Below are 25,109 nucleotides of genomic sequence, written 5' to 3'. Positions count from 1 at the left end.
TTTTTCTTTCTTTATTTTTCAGGCATGATGATTAAAAAGTATGCTTTTATATTTGATATGACTGATTAAACCAAATCGTTCATATGGAGAAGTTGGTGTTCTCATTAATTAAGGGTATTTGTCTCAACACAACTTGTACAAGCAGTAAACCCAGATGCAGTGTCAGTCACATCCTTTTGCTGTAATTGCTTAGTTAATAAGTCTTTACCAACAAGCTTATCTTGAATTTCTGGATCATGCCATAAGTTATTGGTTGTTTTGTAGGTTTTTTTTTGGTGTGTGTGGGGGTGGTAATATGGCTTCTGCCCTATTTAAAACAAGCATTTAAAAAATGCAATAACAATGTATTCTTATATGCAACTATGTGTATGTTTTTTGTTATAAATTTATAGAAAACATTTTTAAAAATAAAAATTTAAAAGTACTGTGATTATAGTAAATAATGCATACATTAGGATTCCTTTAAACATGTCCAGTTAAGACATAATGAGTATGTAGGTATTTTAAAAACTGCATCTGTAAATTTGTAAACATGGACTAATAAAGGAATGAGTCATTCTAGATCAAAATAAATACTTTTTAAAGAGAAAACAAATCCATCTGTAAATAGAAGATAATTAAGTACAGCCTTTATTTTTTCATCAGATAGGCAGCTTTGTCCAAAATGATTCATAGAATTAATTATTATATAAAAGAACATTGACCAGAAATCTAGAAGTTTCCTTCAGATGAAGAAAAATTTTCATCAGTTGAAAATTACTGAGTTCTGTGAGATTATTGTTAAAATTTAGTGTTTTGTGATTGAAAACTAAAGACCCATGCAGTTTTTAAGTGCATGTATTGTGTTTTGCCCAAATACCTGTGTTCATTTGACTTTCCCAAACTATGCAAAAATTTGTGTAATATCTACGATATGGTATGAGAATATATATACTATAAAATTAAAATAATCTCAGATTTTTCTATGTGAAATTTTGATAATAGTAGCTGAAATAAAGTTAGAATATAAACCCTCAGATAGTACCAGAGTAATATAAGCTTCTAAGTATGCTGCTTATACATATTAATGTGGTATAGTTGCTTATATCAACCTACCATGATTAGTGCTCTGAAATATATATAGAATAATGCCCTCTAAGAATTTGATTTGTTTTTAAATGAGAATATAGAAGATGATCAGATATTTGATCTTCCATTATTTCCTCATATATAAAGGGTATATTATTTTGTTATTGAACCTTCCTTATGAGGATGGATAATAAGAAAGCTATGGTGGGTCAAATCACACTGCACATTTATCACCAGATATAGTTTCTTGTCAGCATCTTACAGTTACTTCTTTGTGAGTACCGTCCCTGTTATTTTTAGTCGCCTTAGGATTCTTTATCTTCTGTTTTCATCAGTTTTACTATGCCCTCCCTACATGTGGTTTTCTTTATATTTATCCTCCTTGGGTGTTCCTAGGGGCTCTTGCTTTCTGTGCCTTGATGTCTGTCTTCAGTTTAGGAAAATTCCAGGCAATTATCTCTTTTCCATTTTCCCCCTTGTTTGTTCTTTCTCTTCTCTTCTGGGACTTCAGTTACATGAATAATAGACCATTTTACTATGTCTCATATGTCTCTTACGCACTCTTCCTCTCTGACTAATCTATCATCTACTTCACCAGTCCTCTTTTCAGCTATGGCTAATCTGTGGTTAAATACATGTTCATTTTGGTTATTTTATTGCTTAATTCTGAATTTTTCATTTGACATATTTTATCATTTCCGGGTATTTGCTCAGTTTTTCATTTTATTTTCTATCTCAAAAAAAACCCAAACCAAACTCTGTCAGTTAAATCCATTGTCTATGTCTCTTACGAATCTGATCCACTCTGTCAGGTTTTGATTTTTTGGGTTTCGTGGAGGGGGGTTGGTGTTTGGTCTAATGGCATGTTTCATAATTTTTGATGGAATGCTGGATATTGAAATATGAAATATTTTAGAGATAACTTGAAGCTCTGGATATTTTTTCCTCCCTCCAGAAAAATTTGCTTTTGGCATGTGGTTAGGCTAGAGGCTGATCTCTTTAACCCAGTTAGGGATTTGGCTGATTCAAGGCTAGATTTCACTCACTGTAAGGCTGATCTATGTTGTTACCTTTGCTGCTCAAGCATAGGCCTTCAGAGATTCCAGCAGAAAGCCTGGGTGTTTACAAGGGCCTCTCTATCTTGGTGGGCCCTTGGGCTCCTGCTTTTATCATTTCCAGCATGAGATTATAGAAAGTTTTGAGTAAGCTTTTTAGCCTCTCAGGCCACTGCTGAAGTTAGAGAGTCCCTTTCAACAGCTTCTTTGGTTGCTCTACCAGCAGCTTCTGTTTACACCTCATTGGCTAGAACTGTATCTTATGGCTATCCTTAGCCACTGTCCCTGGCTTCAAAGGAAACTAGGAACTGTTTTGCTGAACTCATAATGTTTTACTGAAACCTGGTGGCTCAGAGGGTAAAGCGTCTGCCTACAATGCTGGAGACCTGGGTTCAATCCCTGGGTTGGGAAGATCCCCTGGAGAAGGAAATGGCAACTGACTCCAGTACTCTTCCCTGGAAAATCCCATGGGTGGAGAAGCCTGGTAGGCTACAGTCCATGGGGTAGCGAAGAGTTGGACACAACTGAGTGACTTCACTTTCCCCCCTCCCAGCCCCAAATAAACTTGTTTAATACTCTCCAGATTTATAAAATGGTGACAGATGTAAAACTGAACTTGCAGGTGAATATAGTAGGGAATACCAGATTTTTCTTAAGTGTTTTCAGATATGGGTTTGTAACACTAAAAAGGACCTTCAAATAATTTTTAAAACTTTTTGTTCATTTTCTTTTTTTTTTTTGCTAGAAAGCAAAACACATTGGTAGTAGAAACTTTAAAAATCTAGATGAACTTGAAATCCTACCAACCAAAGTTTGATCAATGTTTTGGTAGGGAGCTTTGTAGTAATTTAATATAGCAATATATGTAGTATGTTTTATTTTTACAAATTAACTTTGAATTATATACCCTATTTTGTGATTTGTTTCTTTTACTAAGTATCATATATATATATATATATGTATATTTCCATGTTAAAGTATATAATGAGGGTAGTACCTTACAGTTTAGAAATTAGTTTCCTTAATTCAGTTCATAATGCTTTTTAATTTTAGTGTTCCACCCTAGTAGTATGTATCTTGTGTCTCCTTGCTCTCTCTCCACTCTTTTTTTGACCAGGTTAATACGTAATTATGTTATTGTTGACTAATACCAAAAGAATGTTCTGTTTAACAGCCAGTAGAAGTAATGAACATATTAGATAGGCTCTGACTCAATGGCAATGATTCCTGGTAGAATCCCATTAAATATCTTCTTTATTTCTAGTCTTGACTTGATACAGTGTTCAGTTCATTTGATACAGTGCATGATATTGTCAGTGAAATTATTGTACTGTTCTTCTACTCTTTCTTAATAGTTTTTATTATTTTTAAAATAGAGTAGATCCTAGACATTTTCTGAGAAGCATTTGGGAGTGCCTTGTTAGTATACAGTTTCTACCATAAAACACATATATGTTAAAATGGTACAACTGCTTTGAGATGTAAATGTTGATGCAGTTGGCTAGGCTCACTCATGAGTCAAGTGACACAGATGCTGGTGTGACAGCAAACTAGGATTCAGAATGTTAGTTGAGTCATAAATGACTACATATCATGGACCTTCTCGAGATCACTCTTGAATAGTAGGGGTGTGAATATTAAATGCCTGATGAATGAAAGACCTGTTTTATAAATCACATATGATTTTATAAATAATTTATATCTAGGTTTTTAGTGGAAGGTTTGCTAGATCTAGTTCCAATTCCACCTAACTGCTAATTTTATGGCAACTGATGCCTTTGTTTTTTAGAGCTTAACTTTCTTATGCAGACTTTTATGTTGAGATACATCAATGCTTATTGCTCAATCCCTTGAGCTTTATAGTCAGTGAACCTCAGAATCTCTCTTGGATAAAATATGCCCATTAAAAATAGGCTGATTCAGGTTAGATTTCTGCATATGTCTAAAGGCTTATTTCAAAGAATAGTAACTAGATAATAAACTTTTCATCCTCTGATGAAATTACTTACGTCATTAGTCTCTAGATATCACACCCTTGAAATCTTCACTTGGCAGTGTGACAGTTTGTCATGTCAGTTGGGTGGAGGTAATCGAGCACCAATTCTTAACCAGTTCTGAATTGCTCATTACCAGTTTAGAATTGCTCATCCCTGATGGCAGGGTAGAAATAGTCAAGTTCTGGATTATATTGTTCCTAAGCCTTTGTTTCTTGAGAAGTTGATAGTTTGCTTTAAACTTAGACTACTAAATGTTTTAAAAGTCCATTTATTCATGGCTTTTTAAGAAAGTAGCCCTTATTTTCATTCTTAGCATCCTATGTTTTCATCAGTGTTCTTCGCCTGTTTATTGTCTATCCAACTAGATTGTAAGTTCTTATAAGTAGTAACTTTGTTTTACTTTATTTTTTTTTCCCCTCACCACATGGCTTTGGGATCTTAGTTCCCTGACCAGGGATTGAACCTGGGCCCTGAGCAGAGACAGCATAGAATCTTAACCACTGGCCTACCAGGGAATTCTCAATGACTTTATTTTATACTTATGTAGATTCCTACCTACTCCTACAGTGTCTCCTAAAATATAGTAAATATTCCATAAATCTTAATTATTTGAGAAAATTAAGTGTGACAAATTGAATCTTACCAGTTTTAAGTTACTTTTATTGTTTAAATTTGTATGATACTATCTTTATACTTATCTTTTCTGGACAAAACATTCTGTGTCTTGAATTTGCTAAATTCAAATTTTCCTAAAATGTGTGTTATCTTCCTAATTCATGATAATTGAGATAAATAAATATTTGTTGAATAGGGAATAGAATTCTTAGATTTGAATATCATGTTCAGTATAAGCATTTGACTGCTTATCTCTCAGATTTTGATCTGCATTATTGGTTATAAGTCATTTAACATGTACTTGATGTAGACAAAGCCATGTGCTAAGGATCACTAAAATTTAGTTAGTGGATAACTAAATGTTATGACTGCCATTTGAAAAAGAATATACCGTTATAGGACGTGGAACTCTGTTCACTGTTATGTGCCAGCCTGGACTGGGGGGAATTGAGAGAAGAATGGATGCGTGTATATGTATGGCTGAATCCCTTTGCTGTTCACCAGAAACTACCACAACATTGTTTATCTGCTATACCCCAATACAAAATAAGAAGTTTTTTTAAAAAAAGAATATACCTTAATATTTTGTCAGTAAAATAGATTTCTCAATTTGTGATTTTTTTTTTTGTCTTTATAGGGTATAGTTCACCTTGAATTAAAACTGAATGAACTGATAACAGAAAATGGAACTGTGTGCCAGCAGCTTGTTGTACAGTAAGCATATTTCTTTTGCCAAAATCAACTAGAAATAATTCTCCATTTTGTATTCTTTGACTCTTAAGTCAACTCCTTATTTTAAATACTTCAAAATCTTTTTTTAAGAAATGAACTCTGCTATGTTATTCCTTTATTAATTTGTTTTCTAGTTTATTTTCTCACATCTAGTCTACTCAGGTTATATATGTCATTAATTCATTCAACTAATAATTTATTTAATGTGTGTTAAATGATAGATGTAGGGTGTTTTCATAGGATCACAGATAAACATGTGTGTATAGCCTAACTAACAGGAGGGAGTTGGAAAAGCTTCCTAGTAGATGGCCTCTAGAAACTCCAATAGATAAAACCCAGCAGGGCATTAGGGACCCTTAGGGCTAAAACTGAATGTGTACCTTGAGATTACCAGTGTTGATTCTGACCTGCTTTGAATTCCTTTTTTACACTTTTGCTCTCAACTCATTTTTATCACCCAGACTCTAATCTTCTAACCGTTCAGTAAATCTGTTCCAGCCTTTTCCCTCTGTCCAAAACCCTTCCTCTGGGCTGTCAACAAACAACTGAATATCCCTGACTTCTGAAGGTTTTCTCTGTGTCTTAACTGATATGTAGTGAATATCCCCTGAAGTACTGTTCCCTCTGCTGCCTTCTTAGTTCAGTTGCTCAGTTGTGCCTAACTCTTTGTGACCCCATGGATTGCAGCATGCCAGGCTTCCCTGTCTATCACTAATTCCCCAAGCTTACTCAGACTCATGTGCATCGAGTTGGTGATGCCATTCAACCATCTCATCCTCTGTGATCCCCTTCTCCTCTCACCTTTCAATCTTTCCCAGCATCAGGGTCTTATCCAATGAATCAGTTCTTTGCATCAGGTGGCCAAAGTGTTGGAGTTTCATCTTTAGCATCAGTCCTTCCAGTGAATATTCAGGACTGATTTCCTTTAGGATGGACTGGTTTGATCTCCTTGCAGTCCAAGGAACACTCAAGAGTTCTCCAACACCATAGTTCAAAAGCATCAGTTCTTCGGCGCTCAGCTTTCTTTACAGTCCAACTCTCACATCCATACATGACCACAGGAAAAACCATAGCCTTGACTAGACAGACCTTAGTCGGCAAAGTAATGTCTCTGCTTTTTAATATGCGGTCTAGATGTGTCATAGCTTTTCTTCCAAGGAGCAAGCGTCTTTTAATTTCACGGCTGCAGTCACCATCTGCAGTGATTTTGGACCCCCCCCCCCCAAATATAAAGCTTGTCAGTGTTTCCATTGTTTCCCCATCTATTTGCCATGAAGTGATGGGACCAGATGCCATGATCTTAGTTTTCCGCATGTTGAGCTTTAAGCCAGCTTTTTCACTCTCCTCTTTCACTTTCATCAAGAGGCTCTTTAGTTCTTCACTTTCTGCCATAAGGGTGGTGTCACCTGCATAGCCGATGTTATTGATATTTCTCCCTGCAATCTTGATTCCAGCTTGTGCTTCATCCAGCCCAGCATTTCTCATGATGTACTCTGCATATAAGTTAAATAAGCAGGGTGACAATATACAGCCTTGATGTACTCCTTTTCCTATTTGGAACCAGTCTGTTGTTCCATGTCCAGTTCTAACTGTTGCTTCCTGACCTGCATATAGGTTTCTCAAGAGGCAGGTCAGGTGGTCTGGTATTCCCATCTCTTTCAGAATTTTCCACAGTTCGTTGTGATCCATACAGTCAAAGGCTTTGGCATAGTCAGTAAAGCAGAAGAGGATGTTTTTCTGGAACTCTCTTGCTTTTTCCATGATCCAGCAGATGTTGGCAGTTTGATCTCTGGTTCCTCTTGCCTTCTCAGTCTGAGGCTATGTATTCTACGGGCCAGGGAGCAGGGTCAGTAATACTCTCCTACTGCTGCTCCTAACAGGCTTCCCAGGTGGTGCAGTGGTAAAGAATCCACCTGCCAATGCAGGACATGCAAGAGACTTGCTTTCCATCCCTGGGTCAGGAAGATCTCCTGGAGGAGGAAATGGCAACTCACTCCAGTATTCTTGACTGGAAAATCCCATGGACAGAGGAGCCTGATGGGCTACAGTCCATGAAGTCGCAGTCAGACATGACTGAGCCACACATATACTATACTGCTGCTCCAGACTATTCTCCTAAAAAAAAAACCCCCAGCTCCTTTGATGTATTCTCTTTCTGTATAAATATATATTTATATTATGTACTTATATATGTCTGCTGCTGCTGCTGCTGCTAAGTTGCTTCAGTCGTGTCCAACTCTGTGCAACCCCATAGACGGCAGCCCACCAGGCTCCCCCGTCCCTGGGATTCTCCAGGCAAGAACACTGGAGTGGGTTGCCATTTCCTTCTCCAATGCATGAAAGTGAAAAGTGAAAGTGAAGTCGCTCAGTTGTGTCCAACTCTTAGCGACCCCATGGACTGCAGCCCAGCAGGCTCCTCCATCCATGGGATTTTCCAGGCAAGAGTACTGGAGTCTACACACACATAAAATACTATATATATTACTTACTTAGTTAATTTCTTCTGAACTCTTTTAAAGAAGGTTGCACATACCATAATCCTTAATATATCAGTATGTGTTTTCTAAGAATAATGACACTATTATAAATAGTATAAATATAATATTTAAATGTACTCTATTACAGTTTTTGAATTTAGGAAATTTAACATTGTTACAATAAAAGTATTATCTATAGCTTTTATATTTCAGTACTTTACAGTTACTACATTTTACTTTTGTCAACTGTTCCAATAATGTCCTTTAGACATCTTTTTCTCTCCAAAAAAGTATACAGTCCAAGATCATGTGTTACATTTAGTTGTAATGTCTCTAATCTCCTTAACCTGTAGTCAGCAGTCTTTATCATTTTTTGTCTTTCATGGTACTGAAATTTTTGAAGATACAGGCCAGTTATTTTTTTTTAGATATTCCTCAGTTTGGATTTGCCTACTGAAAACAGTTAAGATTTGTGTATGGTTTTCTTCTAGACCGAGAGCATATAGTGAAGGTATTTGGATTAGTCCGCCTTGCACTATTCTCTCAACTCTGTTCAGTTTGGTTATGTTGTATACGTGAAATACAGTTAAGTGGATTGATTTGGTTTGTTTGTATTTAGTTTAATGTTTTTCCCCATCCTTGTTGGTTTACTTTTATTTTTTGAATATGTAGAATATCTGGATGACTTCAGAAGTCAAGACTATACCAAAAGGCATTACTCAGAGATGTGTTAAATTCCCCTCTCCTTATATCCAACTCTAGGCAACCATAGGGGCTTCCCTGATAGCTCAGTTGGTATAGAATCCACCTGCAATGAGGGAGACCTGGCTTCAATCCCTGGGTTGGGAAGATCCCCTGGAGAAGGAAAAGTCTGCCCACTCCAATGGGTATTCTGGCCTGGAGAATTCCGTGGACTGTATAGTCCATGGGGTTGCAAAGAGTCAGACACGACTGAGTGACTTTCACTTTCAGGCATCTATGATCTGGTTTCTCTCCCTGTATTTTTTGCCTTTTACAGAATGTTATATGAACAGATTTATATAATATATAATCTCGTGTCTTTTACTTAGTATACTGCTTTTTAAGATATATCCATATTATATATCAGTATTTCATCCTTTTTTTAGGTATTTTTTATTTTGTGTCATAACTTATTCGTAGATACTGTTGTCCTTGTTTTACAGGTGATGAAACAATACACAGATTGGTTAAATAAGTCCAAGTTCATATAGAAAGAGTGGAGTCTGGTTTTAAACTCTGGCAGTTTGATTTTTTTTTTTTTAGTTTTGAAATAAATCATAGATTTACAGGAAATTACAAAGTACAGAGAGGTCCTTGGTACCCTTCACTTGGTTTCCCTCAGTGGTTACATCTTACATAACTATAAATACAATATAGAAACCAGAAAATTGACATTGCAGAGTGTACATTTTATCATTTTATCATGTGTAGATTTGTATAACCACCACCACAATCAAGATACGAGATGATTCGATCACTGTAAATATCTCTCTTATGCTAGCCCTTTATAGTCACACCCACACTTCCCCTACCACCATCTCTAATCTTGCAACATCTGATCTGTCTCCATATCTAAAATTTTGTCATTTCAAAAATGTTATGTAATTACAATATAATATGTAACCTTTGAGGTTGGCTTTTTCCCCAGTCAGATCCAGCCAGTTTTTGTGCACAGTTTTTAAAATCTGGCTAATTTCTATCTTTTATTTAGTGAATTTATACCACTTTTAATATAATTACTGATGTTAGGCTTCAGTTCTGTTCCGTTCAATCGCTCAGTTGTGTCTGACTCTTGGTGACGCCATGGACTGCAGCACACCAGGCCTCCCTGTCCATCACCAACTCCTAGAGCTTGCTCAAACTCATGTCCATTAAGTTGTTGATGCCATCCAACCATCTCAACCTCTGTTGTCCACTTCTCCTCCTGCCTTCAATCTTTCCCAGCATCAGGGTATTTTCCAGTGAGTCAGTTCTTCACATCAGGTGGCCAAAGTATTGGAGTTTCAGCTTCAACATCAGTCCTTCCAGTGAATATTCAGGACTGATTTCCTTTAGGATGGACTGGTTGGATCTCCTTGCAGTCCAAGGGACTCTCAAGAGTCTTCTCCAACACCACAGTTCAAAAGCATCAATTCTTTAGTGCTTAAATCTACCAGGCTTAAATCTACCATTTTATTGTTTATTTTCTGTCCCCTATTTTCTTTTTCCTGTAAGTTACTTGAACACTTCTAGCCATCTATAATTTTTTAAAATCTACACTGTATCTCTTTGTTTAGTTTTTTTAGTGTTTGCTTTAGTTTTACATTGTACATGTGTAACTTGTAGTCTACTAGTGTTGACATTTTGTCAGTGAGAATAAAATGTAGAAACCTTACCTTCTTTTAACCCGACACCATTTGTAATATAATTGTCTGAAGTATTTCTTGTACAACAGTAAGAACCTCCATCAGTGTTACAGTCTTTCAGCTATCTAACACAATTTAGAAAAGAAGAGAATTCTAAGTCTCTTATATTTAGTTACATATATGCTCTTTCTGTATTTTTTCCTTCCTGTCATTTCAGGATCCCTTCTTTTATCACTGTCTTTTATGTTTAGAGAATTTCCTCTTACCATTATTTTTAGGATAGGTCTACTGGTTACACTTTCTTTTAGTTTTTCATTATGTGAAAATGTCTTGATTTTTTTCTTCATTCCTAAAGGATATTTCACTGAACATAGAATTCTTGGTTGATAGTTCTTTTTTTTCCCTCAGCATATGAAAAATGTACTATTTCCTTTTGACCTCCATGATTTTTGCTGAGAAATCCACTATCATTCAAATTGTTTTTCCTATACAGATTTTCCTATGTTTCTCTCTGGATACTTCCAAGATTTTTTTCTTTGTCTTTCATTGTCTGAGTGTTATAGTTTGACTATAGATTTGTTTGGGTTTATCCTGCTCAGCTTCTTGAACCTACATGCTTATATCTTTTGCCAGATTAGGAAATTTTTAGCCATTTTTTCTTGTACGTTTATCAGCCCTGCTAGATTTCTCCCCTGTCCTTTTGAGACTCCAGTGGCTTGAATGTTAGATCTGTTATTATCCCATACATACCTGAGGCTCTGCCCACCGCCCCCTCTCTTTTTTTTTCTGATCTGTTTTCCCTCTGCTGTTCCTATTAGGTTATTTCTTTAAGCTCACTGATTCTTTGGACTCATCTGTGGAGTTATTTTTATTTTGGTTATGGTATTTTTAAGTCCTAAAATGTCCACTTGGTTCTTCTTTATTTCTTTGGTAAGACTTTTTTTTTTTTTTTTTTTTTTGCTGAAACTTTCTATGTTTTCATTTATTTCAAATGTGTTCATAATTGCTCATTGAGTCATTTTTATGATGCCTGCTTTCACATTTTCTATCAGATAAGTTCAGCATCCATGTTGTCTTAGTGTTGTCATCCTGATTGTCTTTTCTCATTCAAGCTGGAGATTGTATGGTTTTCAGTTCTATCCTGTACATTTTGGGAGTTATGTAATGAGACTCTGAATCTTACCAGACTCTGACTCTCTGCTGGTGGGGGAAGAGGAGTTCCTATTCATTATTATCATGTAGAAATAGAAGCCCAGGTTCCTGAGTCAACTGCTGTTGATACCCCTGGAGGAAGGAGAAGAGTTCCTTCTAACTGCTGAATGAGAGCTGGTTCAGGCTCCCCTTTGCTTCTTCCTGTTACCACTCTGACTGGGACAGGGAGGAGTACCTTATTACTGTTCCCTGTGGCCTCCAGTGATATCCTGGTTGGGAGGAGTCAGTTACACCTACAAAGTGTTGAAAGTCTAACCTTCCTGCTTAGCCTTCTCTGATGCCACCCTGATCTGGAGGGGGAGGAATGGTTAGACTTGGTGGCGATGGAAATCCATGTTCCTCACGTGGTCTCTACTGACTCCACAGGAAGAAGGGCTCATTACAGCTTGTCAGAGGTCAAAGTCTAGGTTCTCACCTCAACTTTAGGCCTTTGTTGATGGGGGTGTGAGGGTAGAGCCAGTGTTTATCATGGTGTTTAACTGGAATAGATGGTTATTGTCTAAAAATGGCTATCTTGCTAAGCTGGCTAGAGAAAGCTGGGTTTTCTCTGGGCACTTTTTGTCTCTTCCCATTGGTACTTCTGGGTTGGTAGCTTCACTGGTACTCAGTCTGGGATATATAAGGGATAATAAGAAAACCTAGGGAATTCACTGCTGAGTCCCAATTTTGTTGGTTTCCAAGATCTCTGATTGACTTGCCTTCTTCTCTTCACTGTTTAGTTTTATTATGTTTGTTCAGCATCCCGGGCTTTTAGCCATGCTTGGTGGGAAGAAGAGGGAGATCCGCATATACTCCATCTTGTCCTAGAAGTGGAAGCCAGTTCATTTCTTTTTATTTAAGAATAGTATTCCTTTGTATGGAATTTGTTTACACATTCACCAGTTGATGGATATTTGAATTGTTTCCCATTTGAGGCTGTTACAGAGAAAACTGCTGTAAATATTCACAGACAGGTCTGTATGTGGACGTATATTGATCTGCATTCTTTCCTTCCTTGTCTTTTTCACTTAAGCCTTCACTGTCCATACTCAACGTCCATAGAACAATGGAACTCCAGTAGTAGCTTTGTGGGGTTTATTGTTGATTTCTCAGCTTTAGAGGTATTTTGAAGTTTGTGGTATTTTCTTCTTTTCAGTGATGTTCAAGCCACGGCTTTCTGTGCTGTTTTCTTTGCACTCCTTGCTGCACTTAACAGTTCTGGGGAGAGGTCTGTGGAAAGTTTCATATCCCAGTAGTTGCCATTACTCTCCAGGCCTAGAAAGCTCCCCGTTGTAGCATTTCTTGAACTTCAGTAAGACTTCCATCCACTGATCTTTACCACATTCTTTCCTTCTCCTATTTTACTTTCTTCTAGGCCTTTTTCCATGATCTGTCACTATAGTTATTTTCTTACAGGTTCCCTAAACTCCCCTGCCCTTCTCTTCATCCCTTTAATATGAATGAACTCAACCTCTTCCTTTGTGTTCAGTGTGCACCTGAATATTGCTAGAGAAAAATCACACAGAAAGACTAATTAAATTCATGGTCACAAACCTCACATGGGTACTTGACAATTAATGTGGAGTTTTACTATGCTTCTCATTATACCTGTGAGATTCTCCATCTCTGCAAACTGTAAATTGGTCACAGCTTCCTGAATCCAAATATGCAAACCTGGATTGGCCTCCATCTCATTGTCCGTAACGCTTAGTAGATGTGGTGCCCCTTCTCTTGCTGTGAGTGAGTTCTTCCATTTGAGCTCTGGGTTCTCTGTCATTATCCTACTAAAGGACTTTGCTCCTTCATTTATTCCTTCTTCTGTTTCATCAGTGTTATCTGCTCTTTTAGGTTATTCTCAGTAGCGTATAAACATGTTCTAGGATCTTGCATTCTAAAAGACGTGTTCCCAGGCCTCGTCTCCACTCCCCTTTCCCACTACCATCCCTGTTTATCTGCTCTCCTTTGAAGGCAGAGTTCTCAAAGTAAGACTGTCTAATAGATATGAGGGGGGTGTATGTGTGCGTGCATGTGTGTGCATGCATGTGTGCATACTAGCTCTATTCACTGTAGGCAGTGTCATCCCAGTAGCAATGAATATGCTTACTTCCTATATACTTGATTCTAAATAACATTCTCCAGTCAAGATCGTACACTAGATTTTTCTGTAATTAATGAAAATGTCTTTTGTCTTAATTGTTCATTTTGGTGGCCAGTAACTGTGTGGCTAATTGAAAACTTGAAATACGACTAGTGCAGCTGAAGAACTAAATTTTAAGTTTTGTCTAATTTTAATTAATTAAAATTAAAATAGCCACATGTGGCTACTGGCTGCCTATTAGACATGCTCCAGTAAAAAGAAGGTGAAATTTTTTTAAAGTAGTGACTTGTTTGAGAGAAACAGAGAAAAATATAAAAGATGAGCCTAGAGCATCTATGGAGTCAGAAAGTAAGGAATTGCTCAAAAAATAATGAGGCATGTAGAAAGGATGTTGAAGTCAATTAGAAAGAGCTCCAAATAACTAAGTCTGGGACAATTTGAGCATCAAAGTGAATGATGATAATAATAGATTAAAGTCTGTAAAGTAAATATCAGTGAGCTAGTGCTGATGTAACAATTAAGTACATGGTAGAGAAAGGACTGCTTTTCCTTATTTGTGAATATAGGACAAATGATAGAAATAAATCACTATTAGCAAGTACTACAATATGGGCATAAGTGTAATGACAGACAGCATATATGCATAGTCTCAAAGAATAATACTGTAAGATGTCTGATAGGTACGTACCAAGGTACGTACCATCTTAACCCGTGGTGGTACTCACTTGTGTCTGACACTTTGCAACCCCAGGCTCCTCTGTCCATGGAATTGTCCAGGCAACAATATTGGAGCTGGTTGCCATTTCCTCCTCCAGGGTAGCTTCCCATCCCAGGGATCAAACCTGGCTCTCAGGTCTCCTGCTTGGCAGACAGGTTCTTTCCTATTGTATCACCTGGGAATCCCCATCTTAACTGAGTGCTCAAAACTAATGTCACCAATAATGAGACATTCAGTACCTCCTGTAAGTTGCATTAAGAAGGATACTAAGATGCATAACCTTAGTCTAATCATAAGCAAACATCAGACAAATTCAATTTAAGGAATATTTTATAAAATAACTGGCCAGTACTGTCAAGATCATGGAGCAGAGAACCATTTTGGATAGAGGAGACTAAGTGGACATGACAAGCTAAATGCAGTTTGAGATCCTGTGTTGCATCATGTGCCAGGAAAAGGACATTGGTGACATTTAAGTGAGGTCTGTAGACTAGTTAACTTTATTATTAACTAACATCGTATCAATGACTTTTCTGTTTCTATAATTCTACTCTGATTACACAAAATGTTAACATTGGATGAGGGGTATACAGGAACTCCAAATATTTAACAGCTTTTTGAAAGTCAAAAATTAATTCAAAATAAAAAGTTTGAAAAATTGTCTACAGCTTGTGCATCCAACCCAGATCTTTTTTTCTAGCTCCAGACTCATTGTCCACCTGCCTTTTTTGCCTTCCACTCTGATGTCTCACAGCACACACATTTAACACATGTAAAGCTGCAATATTGACTTTTATATCTGTTAATATCTAACTCTTCCCCACAGCATTAGCAGATAGTACCACCATCCACCCGATTGATCAAGCCAGAAATCTGGAGTCACTTAAAATTTTTTCTCCTCTACCCCACCACAGATAGGATTGATTTTATTGGTTCTATAAAATTTTTTTCTTAAATTTTCTAATTTTTAATAAACATCTACTGACATTTCCTTATTTCAAACCATGAATCATTTCTTACCTTGACTATTTCAATAATCTTTTAACTCTTCTTCCAGTCAGCAGTACATTTTGTTTGTAAGCAGCCCAGAGCAGTCTTTTGGAACATAAACTAGATCATGGCAGTCCCCTGCTCAGACACTTGAGTTTGCAGTGCATTTATTTAGAATAAAATTCAGGCTCCTTACCATGGCCCATAGATCCAGCGACCTCCCCTGCCTTTTGATCTTGTTTGGTTGCGTACTCCCTATGAACATGCTTGCTCTCCCAGCTCCTTGAGTGCGACATTACTCTTCTAGCGCAGAGATCTGCATCTGCCTTTCCTTTTGCCAGAAATGTCCTTATGCCCATTCTTCTTCTAGTTGGTCCATTCTTGTCTTTTTTAAGTTTCAACTTAAATGTCACTTATCCTAAAATAGGGTACCCTATTCTTTGTCTCTATAGCACTTGCCACTGTTTGTAGTTATTATTATTTTTTAGTTATTGCTTGTCATTTTCAGGTAGACTCTAAGCTCCATGAGGGCAGGGGCAGTGTTTGTCTTACTCACTTCATGGCCCCAGCATCTGGCACTTAACTAGGCACTAAATAAATTTTAAAACAGATAAATGAAGAAAGGTTAACATTTGACTTCTTAATGGATGAGTAGAAAATAGCTTGTCTAGAAAAAGTGTTTTTTTCCAAAAGGAAAAGAATAATACAAACAAAAATATGAAGTCAAGAAACAGCATGGTATTTTGTGTGTGTGTATAATTAAAAGCAGTTTGATGTTGCCTGATATATGAACATTGAGTCAGAGATTGATCAGAAATTGATGAAATAGTCTGGAGCTAGTTCTTAGAGGCTCTTATGTACCATATGAACTTATAAAACTTAGGAGCTTATGGAACTATTGGAAGGTTTTAGACAGTAGAGAATGGACAGATATTTATCTGGTGCTGCCAAAGCAAGCACCTGATTTGCATTTTAGAAAGACCAGATTTGTGACAGCAGTAAGTACAGAAACTAGGGGGTGAACTTCAAGGTTATGACACTGATGCTGGAGAAGACTCTTGAGAATCCGTTTGACTGCAAAGAGATCAAACCAACCAGTCAATCCTAAGGGAAATCAATCCTTAATACTCGCTGGAAGGACTGTTGCTGAAGCTGATGCTCCAATAATTTGGCCACCTGATGCGAAGAGCTGACTCATTGGCAAAGACCCTGATGCTAGGAAAGATTGAGGGCAAAAGGAGAAGGGAGCAGAAGAAGATGGTTAGATAGCATCACCAACTCAGAGGATATGAATTTGAGCAAACTCCAGGAGATAGTGGAGGACAGAGGAGCCTGGCGTGCTGTAGTCCATGGAGTCGCAAAGAGTTGAGCATAACTTAGCGACTGAACGATAACAATGAAGGGTCATTGGATTTACTTTATGAGATCCAAGTGAGAGTGGATTCTGTGCCAGAGCAATAGTTGCAGATATGAGAAAAGAGGCCAGATGAAGTAATATTTAGAGAGTAGAATCACTGAAACATGTTGATTGATTAGATAATAGAAAGTGAGTAAGAAGGAGGAATTATTCCAGTATGGCTCCTAGATTTCTAGCTGTGTTATACAGGGGTCGTGATGGTATATACAACAAAGAGAAAATACTGGAGAAGGAGCTGCTTTAATAGATGGTAGTGAGTTGAGTTTTAGCTGCTCTTGAACATCTATGTAGGGATTTCCATCAGACATTCAGATACAGAAATCTTTAACTCTGTGGTGAGATCTCATATACAAGTGTATTGTTGATAGTAGTTGTGGCCATAAGAATAGATGTGATAGATTGTAGTAGGGTTAAGGGAGGTTATGTAGCATAAAGAGAGCAGTTGCTAGCAAATCCAGTAGTAGAGGGCTTCCCTGGTGGTTCAGATGGTAAAGAATCCACTTGCCAATGCCAATGCAGGAGACCTGGGTTCAGTCCCTGGGTCGAGATGATCTCCATCGTCTTGAGAAAGGAATGGCAACTCACTGCAGTATTCTTGCCTGGGAAATCTCATAGACAGAGGAGCATGGCAGGCTGCAGTTCATGGGGCCACAAAGAGTCAGACACGACTGAGCAGCTAACACTTTCAGTTTTTTCCAGCAGTTAGAATTAGAAAAACCTGAAGCATACAGATAGGTGTTACAAAGGAAGTTAGGGTCAAGGAAACCAAGAGAGAAGAGAGTTTCAAAGAGAGTGATCAGAAATATTGCATGCCGCCAAGAAATCCAGTGAGAATACCCCTGAAAAATATGGATAGCATTTGACACTCAGGGGACCTTAATGAGGAGAGTTTCCATGGAATGAAAAACAGAAAAAACTGGATTTCAGTAAAGGGAGGAGTGAATAGGAGGTCAAGAAATTAGGAGGGAAAATAGAAAAATTAGATAGGTGCAAAGTGACTTGAAGTCCAGGCAGTAATTTTTATTTTAGAGAAATGGACTGAGGTAAAGAACCTTAGGAGAGAAAATTGAGACAAAGTGAATATATGGTTGTTGCTAGTATATGGAAGTTGTTTTATATCCTGCAACCTTTTTACATTCACTTATTAATTCTACTAGCTTTTTAAAAATAGGTTCTATTCAGTGTTGTACACAGTCAGTTATGTCATCTGTGAATAGACGGCTTTACTTCTTCCTTTTCAGTCTGTTTCTTCCTTCATGGTACTGGCCAGAAACTCCAGTACAATGTTGAATAGAAGTTGTGAGAACAAACATTCTTGTCTTATTACTTATCTTAGGGGGTAGTTTTTCAGTTTTTTACCACCAAGTACAGTGTTAGGTATCCATCATCAGGTTGAGAAAATTTCCCCTTTGTTCCTAGTTTGCTGAGAATTTTTACCAGAGATAGATATTCAGGTGATCTTAACACTTATTTTTTGTTTTTATCTGTTAAAATGGTGAATTTTGTTGACTGATTGAATGTTTAAACCACATCCACTTGGTCAATGTTGTGTTAATATTGTTACCTATTGCTGGCTTTGATTTGCTGAACTTTTGTTAAGGATTTTTGCGTCTCTATTCATGAAAGATATTAGTCTGTAGTTTTCTTACAGTGTCTTTGGTTTTGTAATCAGGATATTAACAGTCGCTTTGGATGAACTGGGAAATAGTCTCTCTTCAGTTTTCCAAGTTTTTATAGAACTCATGTAATTTATTTTTTACATGATTAGTGTAAGAATTCACCAATGAAGCTGTCTGGGCCTGGAGTGTGTTTGTTTTGTTTTATACTGTATTTTTATGTCTGCTTGATAAATTGAACTTGTTATTATAGAATATCCCTCTTTATTCTAATATTGGTAATATTCTTCATTATGAAATCTAGTTTGATATTAATATACCCACTCTGGCTCCCTGGCTGGTTGGTTCACTTGCTTTCTTCCTTTTTTCATGTTTGTAATTTAAATTTAATACTAGAAGATTTTTAGTCCAACTTTGATTTTATACTTGTATTTCTTTCCTCTTACATTGAAAATCTTAATCCATAACATTATATACTTAACAATATGATTATTTACATTATCTTATAAAATAGAGACAGTAGATTCAAAATAATACCAGTATTACCACTGATGATTAGGTTATTGAATGAAGTTTTAGAAGTCTTAACTGTTCTATTTGTTCTAAGACTATATATCACTAAGGATTAGAATCAAATACTGTGCTGTAGTCTTTTGACAGAGAAGGCGATGGCACCCCACTCCAGTACTCTTGCCTGGAAAATCCCATGGATGGAGGAGCCTGGTAGGCTGCAGTCCATGGGGTCGTGAAGAGTCGGACACGACTGAGTGACTTCACTTTGACTTTTCACTTGCATGCATTGGAGAAGGAAATGGCAACCTACTCCACTGTCCTTGCCTGGAGAATCCCAGGGATGGGGGAGCCTGGTGGGCTGCCATCTATGGGGTCGCACAGAGTCAGACACAACTGAAGCGACTTAGCAGCAGCAGCAGTAGCAGTCTTTTGAACTAATTCTAGTTCTCTCTTTAAGTTTATTTTCACTTTGGAAATGTAAAAGTTTTCTATGTTTGCAGATTCAAAACTGTGTCAGATATATCTGAATAAGTCCCCATTCCCAAATTTTAGTCTTGTCAGTATTTTTACAAATACAAGCAAATAAATTTATGCACATATATTGTTATAAATAAAAATATATTAATGTTTCCCATTCCATTCTTATACAAAGTATAGAGTTCTGTAACTTCTTTCTTTTTTTTTTTTAATCACTTCACTGCTTTTTTTTATTTTTTACTTTACAACATTGTATTGGTTCTGCCACACATCAACATGAATCCGCCACAGGCGTACACGTGTTCCCCATCCTGAACCCCCTTCCCACTTCCCTCCCCGTACCATCCCTCAGAGTCTTCCCAGGGCTCCAGCCCCAAGCATCCTGTATCAAACCTGGACTGGTGATTCGTTTCTTATATGATATTATACATGTTTCAGTGTGAAAATTACTGGAGCTAATCAATGAATGTAGTAAAGTTGCAAGATATAAAATCAACACACAGAAATCCCTTGCATTCCTATACACTAATAATGAGAAAATAGAGAAATTAAGGAAATAATTCCATTCACCATTGCAACGAAAAGAAATACTTAGGAATATATCCACCTAAAGAAACTAAAGACCTATATATAGAATGTAACTTCTTTCTTCACTTAAGAATATATACTGAAGGTCTCTCCATAATCAGTGTAATTAGAGAATAGATATTTACTCCATTCTTTTGACAACTATGTAGAATTCCATTGTATAGATTTACCATAATTTATTCAGCTAGACCCTTGCTAATGGATATTTGGATTGTCATTACTCATTGATTCAGCTTTCCTTTAGTTAGTATTAGCATGGTATATATTTTTCTGTTTTTTACTTTTATTTTTATCTTATATTTAAAAGAATTTCTTAAAGACAGAGTATAAATTTTTTTGCCCCATCTGAAAATTTTTGCTTTTTAGTTGACATGTTTAGACCATTTACATATCTGTATAATGTGTCTGTTACTCTACCTTCATGTTTACTAATCTTTTCTTCTGCCATTCCTAACCTTCTATTAATCCCACTCAGTATTTTTCATATCAGAACTTGTAGACGTTCAGATTTTAATGTCTTCTGTGTTTCTTCCAAACATATGAAATGCAGTTATAACTTTTTCCATGTCCTCATCTACTGACTCTATCATCTGTGTTATTTCTGGATCTGTTACTATTGATTTGGCTTTTTTCCATCCTGGGTTATATTTTCTTGACTTTTTTATGTTTCTGGTTATTTTCTGTTGGATGCTAGACATTGTGGAGTTGCTGGATACTTTTGTATTCTTATGAATATACTTGAAGACTTAAATTATTTGGAAACAGTGTGATTCATTTATGGTTTGCATTTAAGCTTTGTTAGCTGGAACCAGAATGGCCTTTTAGCCTGTGGCTAGTATTTTCCCACTACTGAGGCCAGCACCCATAAATTACCAGCTTTTTACCATGCCCATGGGATCTCTTGATAGTCATTTGTAGGCTTCAGGAATTGTCCCCTCTATTCTTTTCTAACTACCCCTCCCCCCACCTCCGCCTCACATATATATGCTTATCAGCACATACAGTTTCCTCACAGGTATGTGCTTATCAGCACTCAGCTGAAGACTGGGGATGGGCAGGTGGTGTGGGTACTTTTCTAACTCTCTGGTGATTTCTTTCACTCTATGCAGTTCTGTTTCCTCCAGTACCCTGTCCTGGGAACTCTAGTCACCTTGGCCTTCCCCAACTGACAGCCCCTCTCTTTCTTCTCAAGGAGACCATCTGGCAGTAGCCTGGGACAGTTAGAGGGCTCACCTTGTTTATTATCCCCTCGAGATTACTGTCCTGAACTTCTGGTAATTATGCTTTTTTTTTGAAGGTGTTGAAGTGGGAGGATGAATGTGTTCCCTGTTAACTCCCTGTACTACTGCATACTCTTGTATGTCAGTTCAGTCCAGTCACTCAGTCGTGTCTGACTCTGCGACGCCATGGACTGCAGCACGCCAGGCCTCCCTGTCCATCACCAACTCCCAGAGCCTGCTCAGACTCATACCCTTTGAGTCCATGATGCCATCCACCGTCTCATCCTCTGTTATCCCCTTCTCTTCCTGCCTTCAATCTTTCCCAGCATTAGGGTCTTTTCCAGTGAGTCAGTTCTTGGCATCAGGTGGCCAGAGTATTGGAGTTTCATCTTTAGCATCAGTCCTTCCAATGAATATTCAGGACTGATTTCCTTTAGGATGGACTGGTTGAATCTCCTTGCAGTCCAAGTGATTCTCAAGAGTCTTCTCCAACACCACAGTTCAAAAGCATCAAATCTTTGGTGCTCAGCTTTCTTTATAGTCCAACTCTCATACTCATAAATGACTACTAGAAAAACCATACCTTTGACTAGACAGACCTTTGTTGGCAAAGGAATGTCTCTGCTTTTTAATATGCTGTCTAAGTTGGTCATAGCTTTTCTTCCAAGAAGCAAGTGTATTTTAATTTCATGGCTGTAGTCATCATCTGCAGTGATTTTGGAGCCCCCCCAAAATAAAGTCTCTTACTGTTTCCATTGTTTCCCCATCTATTTGCCATGAAGTGATGGGACTGAGTGCCATGATCTTAGTTTTCCGAATGTTGAGTTTTAAGCCAGCTTTTTTACTTTCTTCTTTCACTTTCATTAAGAGGCTCTTTAGTTCTTCTTTGCTTTCTGCCATAAGAGTGGTGTCATCTGCATATCTGAGGGCAATAAATCTTGATTCCAGCTTGTACTTCATCCAGCCCATCAGTTCACATGAGGTACTCTGCATATAAGTTAAATAAGCAGAGTGACAGTATACAGCCTTGACATACTCCTTTCCCTATTTGGAACCAGTCTGTTGTTCCATGTCCAGTTCTAACTGTTGCTTCTTGACCTGTGCACAGATTTTCCAGGAGGCAGTTCAGGTGGTCTTATATTCCCATCACTTGAAAAATTTTCCAGAGTTTGTTGTGGTCCACACAGTCAAAGGCTTTGGCATAGTCAATAAAGCAGAGCAGAAATAGATGTTTTTCTGGAACTCTCTTGCTTTTTCCATGATCCAGCGGATGTTGGCAACTTGATCTCTGGTTCCTCTGCCTTTTCTAAATCCAGCTTGAACATCTGGAAGTTCATGGTTCACATACTGTTGAAGCATGGCTTGAATTTTGAGCATTACTTTACTAGCGTCTGAGATAGGTGCAATTGTGTGGCAGTTTGAATATTCTCTGGCATTGCCTTTCTTTGGGATTGGAATGAAAACTGACATTTTGCAGTCCTGTGGCCACTGCTGAGTTTTCCAAATTTGGGCATATCGAGTGCAGCACTTTCACAGCATCATCTTTTAGGATCTGAAATAGCTCAACTGGAATTCCATCACCTGCACTAGCTTTGTTCGTAGTCATGCTTCCTAACGCCCATTGACTTGACTTTGCATTCCAGAATGTCTGGCTCTAGGTTGGTGATCACACCATCATGATTATCTGGGTTGTGAAGATCTTTTTTGTATAGTTCTTATGTGTATTCTTGCCACCTCAATATTTGTCTTATAGTTTAAAAAAAAAAATCCTAGGCAAAGAATCAAATCATTCTGTATTATAAAGAAGTTTGGACTAAATTTATTTTCCTTTGTAATTTCTAGAAAATGTGTCATTATCTAATGCTTTATATGTCATATATAAATAAAATACAAGATAATTTGGTGTAGTAAGGTTATTTTAACATTAATTTTAACTCATGGTTTACGATGTGAAGTTGTTTGATTTACCAATTAGAAGCATAGTTAATTAGGAAAATACTTCATAATATATGTAGCAAGTAAAATAATCTGTATTTAATACTACTACTTGTTTGTCAGAAAACCTAATTTTTATACTTCTATTTTAAAATTATTTAAGAGTACTTCTGAAGATTTTTATAGACTCATATTTTTGGGTTACGGGTGTTTTTTTGGTTTGTGAATATGCTTGTTGAAGTCTTTGTGTACTGAAAAGCATTTTTCTCATTGTTTTCATACTTCATAAAATTATAGTGAGTTTTTATAATTAAGATTTCTCATAATTAGTGTTTACATCAGGTAAGTTTGGTATTATGAAGAAAGTATGGGTTGCCCCAAAGTTTGCTCGGGTTTTTCCATATTATGTTACGGAAAAACCCGAACAAACTTTGACCCGAACAAACTTTGTGGCCAAGCAAATACAGTTTATTCCGGCACAGTGGGAATGTAGGAGGACTTTGAACTTTAGAAATGGAGTTAAGAAAGTAGAAGTTGAGTCTCAGCCTACTTCTTACAAGTTGTATTACCTCTTCAGCATTATTTTGTTATTTTCTCACATAAATTTTTTAGCCTTACTTTCTTCTTTAAAATGACATGATTATACCTTTCTCAAAGACAGTTGTGAGAATTAGGTGCATTCTGTGCAAATAAATAGTAAACTGCAAATACTATGTAAAAATCAGGTATCATTTTGAGACTTAGCCTAAGAAGTATACATTTCAAACAGTATGTACAGTGGGAAAATATGACTATACCCAAGCCTGACATTAATAACCAGAATTGTTGTCTTGACCTGTACTTTTCATCAGTTAGTTTCAGAAATTTTTTTAATTTGATTTTTGATACCCAATTTAATAGAAATGAGTCATATTATCATTTCTTTCTTTACTTGGCAGCATACCATTTGCACTTCACCCACATATATGATCTGTGGGTTGTAGAGAGAAATTAGAATGTCGTTCAGTAGCTCACATCTTTCAGCCAAGAATGCTTTTCACCAACACTCATGAGTTTATTGTAGACACTGGGAAATGTACACCCTTAGATGGTCAACTGAATTTGTGAACCTCAGTAAAGAGAAAATTTGAGGAGCAGGTCATTAAGTCAGATTCAGTGTTCTTTGTAAATACCAGTAACCATTATCCATGGAGTAGATGAGATGATCTTGGTTTTTATGGCCTAAATCATTTTCTGCAGAATGATGCAGGAGCTGTTATTGAGAGTCAGAATAAAAGGCTGCAGGACTGTATGTGGCTTGCTCTTTATTTATGAATCAGATTTTAAGTGGAAACCACAGTTGTTTCCTTGTTTCTCATTCATGCTTTAGCAGAGGATATGATGCTACAGATTTGACTTGGTTTGTAGTTTCTCCTTTAAGGTTCACACCCTTTTCTTTTCCTTTTTAGAAGCCACAGTCATTTTAATGTATTAGCAAACCACAGCATGTACATTGTTGGATATACTTTGTGTGCTAAATATTACTTGGTAGTCTCAGTACTAATTGTGGTGGTCTAGTCCTCGTTTGGAAGTATAGCATAAGTAATTGAGTTCAGGGAGCTCAGCTCAGTGCTTTGTGATGACCTAGAGGAGTGGGGGTTGGAGGGGTGGTAGGTTCACGGGGGAGGGAATATATGTATACGTATAGCCGATTCATGTTGTACAGCAGAAGCTAACACAACACTGTAAAGCAATTATACTATTCAAAAAAAATCTAAAAAAAATAAGTGCATGCATACATATGTTTGGGATAAGTGGTATATAGGCATACAACTTTAGACATGTGAAAATCAGTTTTAACCCTTTGACTTTATAACTTGTATTTAAAGATAATGTTTTATGTTATTTAACTTGAGTATAATAATGTTAATTTTCTCTTATTCTTCCTTAGTGTCAAGGCGTGCCATGGGTTGCCTCTCATAAATGGACAAAGCTGTGACCCTTATGCAACAGTTTCTCTAGTGGGCCCTTCCAGGTAATGTTTATTGAATTAGTAT

General features: G+C 37.0%; 1 protein-coding gene across 1 annotated transcript in view; it reads left to right on the top strand.

The window, feature by feature from the left end:
* RASA2 (RAS p21 protein activator 2) overlaps nucleotides 1–25,109 on the top strand; it is a 121,332-nt gene that overhangs the window by 45,762 nt on the left and 50,461 nt on the right. Inside the window, exons 5-6 of the mRNA XM_068974270.1 lie at nucleotides 5,373–5,449; nucleotides 25,004–25,087. Of these exons, the coding sequence (XP_068830371.1) occupies nucleotides 5,373–5,449; nucleotides 25,004–25,087 (161 nt within the window). The remainder of the gene's footprint in view (nucleotides 1–5,372; nucleotides 5,450–25,003; nucleotides 25,088–25,109) is intronic.

The sequence above is a fragment of the Capricornis sumatraensis genome, chromosome 1, assembly GCF_032405125.1.
Source record: "Capricornis sumatraensis isolate serow.1 chromosome 1, serow.2, whole genome shotgun sequence".
In the NCBI taxonomy this organism is placed as follows: domain Eukaryota; kingdom Metazoa; phylum Chordata; class Mammalia; order Artiodactyla; family Bovidae; genus Capricornis; species Capricornis sumatraensis.
Note: the sequence above shows the minus strand (reverse complement) of the source record. Positions and strands in the feature narration are given on the sequence as shown.